We start from the raw sequence: 12,368 nt of genomic DNA on the forward strand, positions 1-12,368 counted from the left end.
TCGCCACGGTCTGGCTCTCTCCCCGGCAGCGGGTCAGGGGACACAGGGCAGCTGCGGAGCAGTCGTGAGGCAGTCTTTCCGAAGCCTGTGCCAGCTGCAGCTGCTGCCGGCAGTGAGGTCCCCAGGCGACTCCTAGCCTGCCCCTGCTCGCCGCTCGGGGATGAGGGCTGAGGACGGCCCCAGCGGCGACGGTGATGGGCTTCTCCGGGATTCAGCCGTCACAGCCACTGCACACCGTAGGCTCGCCAGCACCCAGGCCTGAGGGTGACGCGCCCAGTGCCCAGTGCCCAGCGGTGCCGCTCTCCTTGCTGTGCCCGCCCGCCCACACCGAGGGCTCCTCCTGCCATGGTCAGTGCTGCCAGGCAGCCACCCAGGGAGCTGTGTCCCTCCAGCCCAGACCCTGGTCTGCTGGGCCGTCCTGCAAGGCTCCCCCCTCCCCGAGACCTGGAGGTACAACCGCACAGACCTCTACGCATTTCTTTGATGCGACCTCCTTTTTTTCCTTTTGATTCAATGGCCTCATCCAGCACCTGCCTCACTGCCCCTGCTCCTGCGGCCACTCCCTTAGGATGAAGCCCCGGGCAAGGAGGTTCTGACCAGCACGGACTCATCTTGGGAACAACGCCTGGGGGCTGCTGACTCCAGAGACCCAGTTTCAGTCAAACCAGAGATCACAGCTAGGCCTCAGTGTGCTTCAGCTCCAGGCTCAGAAGAGCAGCACCAGCGGCTCTGATCACCCCCCTCTCCCCCCCAGCACTGACCCATCGGGGCGGGCTGGCCCTGACACCTGAGTCACCGAGATTAATGATTTCCCTGCAAGCCATCGGGCGCCAGGTCTTTGAGCAGCAGCCCCGACTCTGGACCGGGCCATTTCCTAAAGATAAGCCCTGCTGTCCGCGCTGCGCACTCCCGTGTGTCCTACTGGGGTCTGAGGCACAGGCAGGCGGCCTTCAGGCCTGTAACAGGGCGTGTGCTGGAGCGGATGCTGCCCCTGCCACAGGGGGCGGAGCCCCGCCGGTCACACTGGACCTGCAGGAGCAGATGAGGCTGTCTGGGCCTTTGAGACGCTAGGGAGACGGGTTGTCATGGACTGAATGTTTGTGTGCCCCCAAATCCACATAATCAAAGCCCTACCTTCTCACGTGGTTGCATTCGGAGATGGGCCCCTAAAGAAGTAATTAGGAAATGAGGTGTTAAGGGTGGGGCCCTGATCCCATAGGGTTAGTGGCCTCATAAGAGATACCAGAGCTCACTTTCGTCCTCCTGTCTCCCTGCACATGAACCAAGAAAAGGCCCATGAGGACCTGGGGAGGAGCCGTCTGCAGGCCAGCAAAGGGCCTCCAGAAGCCAACCCACCTGCACCTTGAGGCAGAGTGTGCAGCCTCCTGGGCCAGGCAATGAGGGGCTGTGGCTTTGTGGTGGCGCCCGAGCTGTCCGAGGGGCTGTCTCACAGCCTGACTTTACTGAGCCTCATGCTGTCAGCAGCACAGTCCCTGTTTCTCAGCTGAGAAGGGGGTGCAGGGGAGCCCTGTGGCCGGCAAGCGATGCGCAGCCCTGCAGTGAGGTGGGGGGTCAAGGAACAGAAGAGAAGGGTCTCTCTCTTCCCAGGACCAGCTGTGATCTGGGGCCAGCTGCCCACCCCCCTCGTGCCCATGGCTGGTGAGGCTGCTGTGCTCAGAAAGCTTGTAGGAAGGCAGCTCTGTCCCTGCTCCCAGTGGGGCACCTCCCAACCCCACTGAGACCCCCAGACCACAGGGACCACGCACCGCCCTGCTGAGGCCGCCTCCCCCAGGCCTCCTGGCAATGGCGGCACCACGCGCCACCCTGCCAGCAGGGCACCACCGTCTCCCCTGCCTCTGCCCCTGCAGCCCCCATGGGCATCTGGAGGCCTCTCTCTCAGCTCCTGGGAGCTGGAGGGGAATGGGACCTCCCTCTTTTTGCCACTTCACCCCACTCCTCCTGTCCTCTGACCAGCAGCCCAGGGTCAGACACCGGGGACAAAACACCGGCCTCCCCTCGCCCTCCCCAGCCCCCACGGCAGGCCTCCTGCCCCCGGGTTCCACCACTTCCTCTCTTGAGGGCTGGGCGAGGCCACTGGGCTTGCTCCCGCTGAGCTGAGGACGAGGCACTCGACCCCCTTCACGTCGCCCTCTGCAGGGCCAGGAAGCTGGGTCTGCCACCTCTGTCGGCCCGCAGGACCCCTGGCAAGTGGCTGGGGGCCTTGCTGGCCACTCGGGACAAGCAGAGAGCAGAGCCTGCGGGGGCCCCAGGACGGACCCTGAGCTGCTCTGTGATGGGGCTCCCTCCAGCCGCCCCCTCGGGAGCAGGGCTGGGGGGCTCTGTGTCTGATTGCTCTGGCAGGGAGGGTCAGGGACTGCGATGGCTCCATCGGGCCTGAGGGAGCCCCTGGCCGGTATGCCCTCCCCTCAAAAGTGGGATCTGCCTCTGTGTTGACCAGCAGTGACCAAGCAGGACTCCTGGGCCCTGGCAGCTCTCACCGTGAAAGCCCACACCCGTGTGAGCAGCCCTTCGCCCAGGAACTGCTGACACCCAGCAGCACCGGGAGCCGCCAGCGGCCTTCACGACCCAGCGCCTTCCTCCCGCTGACGGGCCCCCACACGGGGTGGGGGTGGGGGTGGGGGAAAGGCTGGAGACACTTCCCCTGAGTGGCTCGCAGGGGTTGAACTGAGCAGTTTCCCCTCTGCGATTTTCAGTTTGAGACTTGTTTACTTCCCACCCGCCCCACAACCGCGCAGACCCTGGGAGGAGCACTCCCTGTGGAGGCAGCCTGGCCGCTGGGAGCCAGGACGGGCTGTCCACCCCCTCTGGGCTGTGCAGAGCAGATGTCCTCATGTCCAGCCGCTCAGGTCTCCGGCTGGGGGCTGCCGCTGCTCTGCCCGCCTCAGGGCGATTCCCAGGAGCCCGGCTGTCACAGCTGCTGCAGGCACAGGGCACGCCCAGGTCAGCAGCAGGCCTGAGGATCCTGGAACCAGACGCTCACTTCACTGACCCGCCTCGAGCTGGACACACGTGGAAACACTGGTGGCCAGCTGACGTGTCGGCCTGGTCGCCTCGGTTTGGAGGGCAGCTCGGGCCGGGGCTGTCTGGGCCTTGCAGCGGTGGGCCCGGGGGCAGGCGGGGTCTTCCCGGGGTTCACTGGGCACCGTCACCGGGGCCCAGGGTGAGCAGGCGGCACTGCCAGGGGCCCGGGGGTCCTTGTCCACGCAGCCGGCCACACCAGCCAGCGCTCCGAGGTCTCTGCAGAGAGAGGAGGTATGAGCTGCGGAAAGAGCCAGGACTCCATGGGCCCAACATTGTCCCCTGCTGGGCCCCAGGCCCGGCCATGGCCTCCAGTGGGCCTGGAGCCGACCAGCACCCCAAGGCTGGGGAGCCCCATTTCTCCCGCTGGAGAGGCCCTGCCATTAGTGCCCTGCCTTGAGCCGCAGGCCCACAGCTGTGAGTGAGCCGAGCAGAGACCCAGGTCTCAGGGGCCCTGCTCCGGGCTTCTCCAAGGGCGGGCGGGGTCCCCGGGCTTCAGGAAGGGCCTTATTCAGAGTGTGTGAAAACCACAGGTCAGGCTGCCTCCCCAGGCTGGGGGCCAGGTCACTACCTTCTCTAGCTTCTGTTCCCTTGTGGCCCCTACTCCCCAACCCACAAACCAACCAGTCCCCAGGCTGATCAGACCTGAGACCTTGGCCTGAGATGTCACCTGGCTCCTCTTTCTCCCCGAAAAACTGGCCTCTGCTCCACCTCCAGCCTCTGCAGGCTGCTCCCTCCCGCAGGGGCTGTCTCCCTCCTTCCCCGAAATCCAGGCTCACATCATGTGCCACCTCCTCCGAGCAGCCTTCCTGGCTCTCTGTTCCCACCCACAGCTAATTCTAATTCTCAGACAAGCCCTTGGAAGTATAGGAATTACGAAATTATCTCTTGGTTTCATGGATACGTGAATGAATCAATTAATGAATTAGTGAAGAGGAAAGACAGCTTGGGGGCAAATCCGTGGACTTTGGGGCCAGAAAGCCTGCGTCAAAGCAGCTTCATGCTTAGCCGCCGTGCATGGTCTGGACAAGTTCCTTGAAATGGAATCAGAGCAGTGCTTACCCCTAAGGTTAGAAGTGGGAAGATCTGAAGTGGGAACAGTGCGGCCATGCCCAGTCCTGGGACGCCTTTATGAAGTAAAAGCAGGTCAAGGGGGAACCTGACCTTGCTGATGACAATCACCACCAGCAGTGTGAGAACAGGCACCTGGGCCTTGGCTAGGATGGCCAGATCCTGGGCTGCTGTCAGGGTCCCTGCCTGGGGGGCCTTGCTTCCTCCATCAGGCTGTGCAGTCCTGGCAGGCGCTGCCTTCTCTGGTCGCCATGAGCTGGACTCAGAGCAGGATCCTGGGGGCTGTGGGAGAGCTCGGGGAGGGGCTCTGACCCCCATGCTCCCCCAGCCTCGCCTCCTACTTCCTGCCTGAGCTGCCCTGACTAGAGCTGATTCTGAGTGGCCCCAAGTTGCCCTCTGGGGAGGTGGTCACACAGTTCCCCGCATGGCTCTGAGCTGGCCATCAGAGGAGAGAGAACAAGGCCCCAGGTCTGAGGACAGGCGTCGTGGGCAGGCCCCGACCCCACAGCACCCACCCGGGGAGACCCCTGCAGCCCGGGATGCATGCTGCCTGGGGCGGGGTGGGGGTGGGGACAGCCTGCCCCGCTCCGCTGGGCTTTCCCAGCTGAGCCAGGACAACCTGTCAGGTGAACCCCCGAGGGGCCGCATGGGCGGGGCCTGAAAGGAATCTGACTCATGGAAAGGAAAGGCATGAGCAGGACCACCCCAACTTAACCAACACGAAAAGAAAAGGACTTGCGCCAACTCTGCAGTCAGGCTCACTTCTACCCGGTGCACAAAGCTCCCAGCACACACGGGAAAACACCAGCAGGCCCGTCAGCAAAGCAAAAGATGACCACACCCAGGGACGCAGCCGGCAAGCAAGGGCCGGAGGAAACGCCCTTCCTCACGGTCGATGAAGAAATACGAAGGCACGCAGAGGGGCTCCCGCGAGGCGGCCCTGCCAGTCCGCCAGGGGAAATCATCTCCACTCAACTGTGCTGGGCCCCTGAAGAATCTCTATATAAAAGGCTCATATGTGCTGAAACCGGTTTGGCTCAGTGGATAGAGCATCGGCCTGTGGACTGAGGGGTCCCAGGTTCGATTCTGGTCAAGGGCATGTACCTGGGTTGCGGGCACATCCCCTGTGGGAGATGTGCAGGAGGCAGCTGGCCGGTGTAAGTAAAAAAAAAAAATAAAAGGCTCATATGCAAAGTGTCCCCTCACTCACTATGACGTGTGCTGACCACCAGGGGGCGGCGCAGAATGAAGGAAGGCCCCGATCGGCCCTGATCACCGGCCAGGCCTAGGGACCCTACCTGTGTATGAATTTCGTGCACTGGGCCTCTAGTTTGGTAATAAAAACATTAAGACTCTTTAGCCTAAACAGTCTCTTTCTAGGATCACCCCAAAATGTCATCTCAAAAAAGAGAAACAGTTCTAAGCACCAACATTTACCCAAACCTGAGCAGTCAGGGGATCTCGTGAACACTGACCATCGGGCGGAGCTCGGGGTCCACCGGCCGTGTAACCACAGCTGTGTCCCAGGCCGAGGGCAGAGGCAGTGCAGGTGCGGCCACCAGCAGGCTGGCCCAGGTCTCCCAGGGGCGGGAGAGGGGACCAAGCCCTCCGCGGGGCAGGCCCGGAGTTCCTGCAACCCTGGGCAGCCAGGCCAGCCCATCCTGCGCCTGCTTTCTCATCTGTGCGGTGGGACAAGAGCAGCACCAAGAGCAGCACCCACAGCGGTGCCCGCCCGCCCTCAGCCTTGCCCACTCCTGGTGCCTCAGCCCTGCCAGGACCTCAATGCGCAGGGAGGCGGCCATGGCGAGAGCGGGAGTAGCCCGGGGCTCCGGGGGTCCTGCTCTGTGAGGCGGGCCTGGTCCTGAGCGCTGCCTCCACCCAGTGCAACAGGTCTGAGGGGGCACCCAGCGCAGTCGGGGGCGGGGCTCCCAGGGAAGCGCGAGCCCACGGCCTGGCATGATGGGGACAGTGACTGCTGAGGACAGCAGCGGGGACAGCAGCCCCACACATTGTCTCCGCCTCTGCATTTGTGACATGTCTCCAGAATAAAGCTTTGGAGAAGAATAGCCTGAGTTCACGGTGATAAAACAAAATCAAATGAAAAGGGAAAAGCAGAACCCATCCTCATTCCTCGCAGAAAAAATAGACAGACTAACAACAGAACTGAAATCACACTTTGTAAGGCCCCGGGGAGAGCTGAGGCCAGGGAGAGGCCCCTTGCAGAGCCCGTCTCGTCAGCCGGCAGGGACTCACCTTGGCCCCAAGAGCGCCGTCTGCACGTGTCGGGGCGCCCGCCCCACCCAGCACCCAGGCACCTGCAGTCCGAGCACTGGCTCTGCAGGGACCGCTGGCGGGCTGCTGGTGCCACGTGGGTGCTGAGAGGGTGCGCAGAGCGGGTGACCACTTTCAGCCAGACCAGACTCTGGGAGCCAGAAGAGGGTGTGTGAGAGAGCCCCGTGTGTGCGTGTGCGTGCGTGTGTGCATGTGTATGTGTGTGCATGTGTGTGTGTGCGCGCGCTGAAAGGGAGGCAGAGGGAGGGGGGAGGACAGAGCAAGTCCGCAGGACACGGCGCAGCCTGCGGGGGTGGGCGAACAGGACACGCAGGCACAGGAGCTTTGCCTTCTCCCTCAGGGTGATTCTCACGATAAAGCCACGGGGTGGGAGGCCCCGCAGCCAGGGTGCGGCGTCAGCACAGGTGCCAGCAGGACCACAGCCTGTCTCTGGGCCAGGATGTGAGGCCCAGGAGAGCAGCACAGCGTGAGGGGGCAGCCAGTACCCGCGGGTTCCTGGTTCTCCTGCCCTGTCCTCACCAACCCAGCCCCCCCGCCCTTATCCCTGCCCACTGCCCAGCCGGTGCCCACGTGGTGAAGCTGTGGTGGCCACGCTCCTGGCCAGGCTGGCCTCTGGGCCCCACGTTGCCGCTGCTGCTCTTCAAGCCCGGGAGGCCCAGGTAGGTGGCCTGCAGCGTCCCCAGGTCTTCACCTCGCAGCTGGAGCCACAGCTGGGCAGCTCTGCAGGGAAGAGACGCAAGGCAGTCAGTGCGCGAGGGCCCAGGCCGCCACCCTGAGCCTCTGCAAGCTGGGCTGGGAGCACTGGAGGCCCTGTGGCCTCTTCAGCTCTGGGCGGGGGGGTGGGGGTGGGGGGGCATGGTCACAGGCCATCGGGACATGCCAGACCACTCTACCTGCCAAGCAGGTGAGGGACATTCTAGAGACAAGTCGCCAAGGTCAGCGGCACAGTGTAGCGAATGGAACTAGTGGCCCTGAATTCTACTCATAAAGACGGTTAAATGGCAACTTTTATGTTATAAACATTTTACCACCTGTTAGAAACTAGAGTCAAGCCTCAGTTCTCATATATCTCCCACCTCAAACAATTCGGTTCTCTACTCAGTTGTTCACAGAAAAATATCTCAATTGTCATCCTAGCTGGTTTGGCTCAGTGGATGGAGCGTCGGCCTGTGGACTGAGGGTCCTGGTTCAATTCTGGTCAAGGCATATGTCTGGGTTGAGGGCTCGATCCCCAGTAGGGGGCGTGCAGGAGACAGCTGATTGATGATTCTCTCATCATTGATGTTTCGATCTCTCTCTCCCTCTCCCTTCTTCTCTGAAATCAATTAAAAAATATATTTTTAAAAATCTCTGTTGTCAAAACTTCAGTTCTCGACCTGACAACCCTTTCATGCTGATACCTGTATGACCAGTCACGTGACTCTCAAGTGACAAAGAAAATACTCAAGTATGAGTCAGTTTACTGCTAACCCTCGCATTATTAACATCTCAGGAAATTGTGCTGTGAATATTTCCATGTTTTTCTCCTTTTGTTGCTACTTATTATTATTAAAAATGTACCATGGGTCCTAAGGTTAGTGATAGCAGCAAAGTGAAAAGGAAAGTTGTGAGAAAAACACTAGAGCTTAAAAAAGAAATATGCAAAGTAGGATAGAGGTGTTTGCATGTCTGATCTGGTTACTGAGTATGTCATGGTGAAATCGATGATTAGCACAATTTTAAAACATAAAGCGGCCATCAAAAAAGCTGATGTAGCTAAAGGCGTGAAAGAGACAATGATCACAGACAATTGAGGAAGGGTAAGACGAATCATTGGGGGTCTGGAATAGATTAGTTCACTGTACATGACTTTAACGGGAAAAGTGATTCAGTTTACAAACAAATCGCTTCTTGAACAGCCTTCCGAGAACCAAGGTTCCGCTGGGCTCCGAAAAGGACAAATTACAGTGAAGCACAGTGAGCAGAGTCCGCCTGGAGCTGCAGATACCACAGCCTCAGCCCTCAGGCCCCACGGCGGAGCACACACTGCTCACGGCTGCACGCACTGCAGGACGAGCCAGCCCCTGTCCCCGCAGCCCACACGCCGCCAGGGCCATGATGCTCATGACCACGATGCCACGCCCCAGCCGCAGTGCAGACCCTGACCGACCGTGTCCGCAGCCGTCGTGGGCTGTGAGGGCAGCTGTTGGTACAGTGACCCTGCTCCTCATGCCCCTGGGCACCCTTAGGAGGCCCAGATGGGCATGAGTGCTGGCACCCCTGGGGCAGTGCCGGGCCGGCTCCTGGCTCCAGGAGGTGGTCAGGGCTCAAGGCCACAGGCCCCCTCCCACGAGGACGCGGGGCCACCGTGCCTGTCGAAGCGCCGCTGCTCGGTCCTCTTCACGCACTTCAAGAGGCAGCAGGTGAGGAAGGCCATGGACATGAGCAGGATGATGGCGCAGCTGACGATGGAGGCGATCACAGCCACTCTGAAGCCGAAGGTCTCATGGGGCGTCACAGCTGCAAGAGAGACGAGACCAGCTCCAGCATGGCCCGCCTAGGCCCAGCAGTGGCGCTCACCCTGCCCCCGGGCGCCCATGCCATAGGGAGGCAGGCAGCTGGCTGCTAAGGTGAAGGTCTGTGCAAACCCTTGTAGGAGTGAGGCTGTCAGGGAAGACTGCCTCGCAAGAAGAGGGGTTGGAGCAGGGTTTTGGAGTGTGTGTAAGAGTTCGTGGGGGCGCACGGGAGAAGCTCTGATGGTGCCAGGGAGGCCCTTCTGGCTCTCACCCACTGCAGGCTGGGCTCAAGGCCAAACCCAACAGAGCCACAACATGGAAGGGTCCCCACTGTGGGGCACCATATGAGCCGAGGACTCCCAATCTGAGGGCCATGGCAAGAGGAATCTCCCATAGCCCCTCTTGGCTAACTCCCGTTATCTTGGGTTTTGTATCTCTAGGAATCTAATCCTAACAGATACCCTTCTACTCGAGATTCACCCAACACAGGAGCATTTTAAAGGCTCTGAGAAGTCCTGCAGCCTTTAAGTTAACATGGCCTTTTCCAACTGTCTTGGCTACTGAGCCCTTTTCATCACACAGTACACTGGCCTCCCTTTGAAAACGGCTGTGCTGGGTATTACCCTTCAGCACCCTGCACTACAAATACAAATAGAAAACCTCTCCCCATGGGCTCCAGGGCCAGACACATCCTGGCCCTTGGTGTCCCGGTCCTAGAATTCTTGGCACATGGAGTCTTCTATCAGGGCTTGCCACATGCATGCTTAGAGCCTGAATCAACGAACAAATGCAGAACAGTAAGCGCTAGCTCAGACAGCAAGGTGACCGCTGGGCAGTGGTGGCCATGTCAGTGGCAGGCCTCGGGTCTGGAGCAGCTCCTGGGACTGGAATCCACACTATGGACGTGAAGCCACCAGGGTCACCAGCACCGGGAGCAGGAGCCTACACAGGGGCCCAGCCGGGACTGGCATCCACGGCACCGTCTCTGTGGGCACCACGCTGTCCACATGACAGCACCAGGCCCCTCCCAGGGCGCCCGTGGATCTGGGGGCAGTGCAGGGGAGTGGGCCTCACCTTTGCACACAGGGGTCTCCGAAGACCACTCAGCGACGCTCCCCTTCCAGGTGCAGGCGAGGAGGCCAGACCCCACCATCTGGTGTCCTGAGGGGCAGTGGAACACGACGACAGTCCCCACAGAGGCCCCGTCCCCGCGCAGCACTTGGAGAGTACCCCTGTGGGGCGGCCGCACCTGGGTGCACGTGCCTAGGGAGAGAGGTGACAGCATGAGCCCCCACTCCGGAGGCAGGGGCTCTGCAGGAGCCTCGGCTGGGATGGGCATGGCTGCCCGACGGCCATGTGAACTCTGGGTCATCCAGCCCCGGACAGGAGGGGCAGGCAGAGCCAGGGGCTGGGAACCGACCGACCTGAGGCAGACTCTCCGTGTCCTGAGGGCCCAGTGCTGGGAAAAGACCACGCTGGGATATCGCTCAGCAATAGAAACAATAAAATCTTGCCACTTGCAACGATGCAGATGGATCTAGAGCGGACTATGCTAAGTGATATGGCAGATAGAGAAAGATAAAGACCATGTGATTTCACTTATATGTGGAATTTAAATAATAAAACAAGTTAACAAACAGAAACCAGAAACAGACCTTAACATACAGACCGCAGGCTGGTGGTGGCCGTGTGGGGGGGAGTGGGGGATGGGTAAAACATTTTTTTTAAAGGAGACAATCCGATGTTAAAGAAAAATTCTGAGCGGGGGGTTCTTTAAAAAGAGATGTCATGCACACCTACGAATGAAAAAAGGTGGATTTTATAGTTATAGGGAAAAATTAAAAAATAAAACGCATGTGCAAAGCTTGGCCCACAGGAAAAAGAAAAAGAAAAACACGCATCGGAAGACAAAGCAATGATACAGGGATCACCCGAGCAACAGGCCAAGGCCCCAGGGTCTGGGCGTTCCTCACTAAATGCTATTCTTGCTGCGCGTTAAAATGTAGCACAATATTTTGCAGACCGGCTGTAAACAAGATGACCTTGACAGGAACCCAACCAGATAAGTGTAGCCAACTGCAAAGAAATGAAAGGGTGATTAACCAAATAGTGGATGTTGGCAATGGCGCCTAAGCCTTCTTCCTGGAAACAGCTTGGGTAGTGGATCTGGGCTCCTTCCTGCTCTGAGCAGAAACGACCTTGCGACAGACAGCCGGTCCGCACCTGGGAGTCACAGCACAAGCTCCAGAGGCAGGCGGGGGCGCTGCACGAGAGCAAAAACTTTTGTTACTCCCTAATAATTGAAAAACAAACATAAACTCAGGTTTAAAAATCAGCAGAAGATCTTTGGAGGATATAGGACAAAAGTTCAACACCCTTGTTCATAGAGATCTCACACCATGAAAGCTGAACGTCCAAATAAAGAAGTGCCTGACGCGTGGGCGAGCTTCAGAGAGAGATAACTGGCCAGCAGGCACCAGAAGCGCTGGCTACAGGAACCGAGGAAACTATTCAAACGAGCGCTCATCTTTTACCCTCAGCTCGGCAGAAAGGCCAAAGGAGAAAGGCCAGGGCCAAGGTAGGAAGAGCCTGGGCACTCCTCTGGACCTTGCTCATGGGTGCAGACCCACCCCCGGACGGAGTTCTGGCAAATGCATTGAGAGCCTTATGCTGTACATGCAGCTGAGGACGTCGCCAACAGAAATACTATGAGTCCGCTGCCAGGACCGCTGCACCAGGAGGTTCGCCTCACAGCAGTGAGCAGTGAGGTCGCCCGTCTCCAGCTGTGGGGACGGTGCCGCAAGGAGAGGTACATCTGGTGATGTCAGCAAGGCTGTCCTTACAGAAGGACAGAGAGACAATCACGGCATCCTATATAATAAAAGGGCAATATGCTCATTGATCATCACACCGTCACAAAGATGGTGGCACCCACAGCCAATAAGGAGGGAATATGCTAATTGACTGTCATGCCCTTAAAAGATGGCAGCACCCAGTCCCTTCATCACCACCGGGGTGGCTCCACGCACCTGCCTCCAGAGTCCCCCAGTCCCCTCAGCCCCCCAGCCGCCGATGGCCAGCCCGAGGCGCAGGCAAGCCTCGGATGGCCAGTTGCTAAGAGGTGCACTAACCACCTCTTGGTCCTTTTCCCTGGCCAGCAGGCTCTGATCGCCCAATGACAAATGGGGAGCTGGAGTGGAGGGCAGGGCCAGGGAGTGGGCAGAACGGCTGACCTCTTGGTCTCTCCCCCAAGCCGGCAGGCTCCGATCGCCTACTGGTGAACGGGGAACCGGGGGTGGGCGGCAGCGGGGGGCGGGGCCAGCTGTGGGCAGCTGGGGAAGACGGCCCTGAACACAGGCCAGGCCTGGGAACCATACCCATGCACAAATTCGTGTGCCAGGCCTCCAGTTCTTTATGAAATAACTAGAGGCCCAGTGCACAAAAATTTGCGCACTCGGGGGGGGGGGGGGA

The 12,368-nt window shown here is 59.6% G+C and overlaps 1 protein-coding gene across 1 annotated transcript in view; it reads right to left on the reverse strand.

Moving 5' to 3' along the window:
- Positions 1-2,635: 2,635 nt before the first annotated feature.
- The window catches only part of SUSD3 (sushi domain containing 3), a 25,386-nt gene continuing 15,653 nt past the window's right edge, over positions 2,636-12,368 (reverse strand). The window contains exons 2-6 of the mRNA XM_015568036.1: positions 10,322-10,449; positions 9,972-10,160; positions 8,754-8,901; positions 6,973-7,122; positions 2,636-3,258 (exon numbers count right to left, since the gene is read on the reverse strand). Coding sequence (XP_015423522.1) covers positions 3,003-3,258; positions 6,973-7,122; positions 8,754-8,901; positions 9,972-10,160; positions 10,322-10,449 — 871 coding nt within the window. The 3' untranslated portion in view covers positions 2,636-3,002. The remainder of the gene's footprint in view (positions 3,259-6,972; positions 7,123-8,753; positions 8,902-9,971; positions 10,161-10,321; positions 10,450-12,368) is intronic.

This window comes from Myotis davidii, unplaced genomic scaffold (assembly GCF_000327345.1).
Source record: "Myotis davidii unplaced genomic scaffold, ASM32734v1 scaffold3204, whole genome shotgun sequence".
Lineage (NCBI taxonomy): Eukaryota > Metazoa > Chordata > Mammalia > Chiroptera > Vespertilionidae > Myotis > Myotis davidii.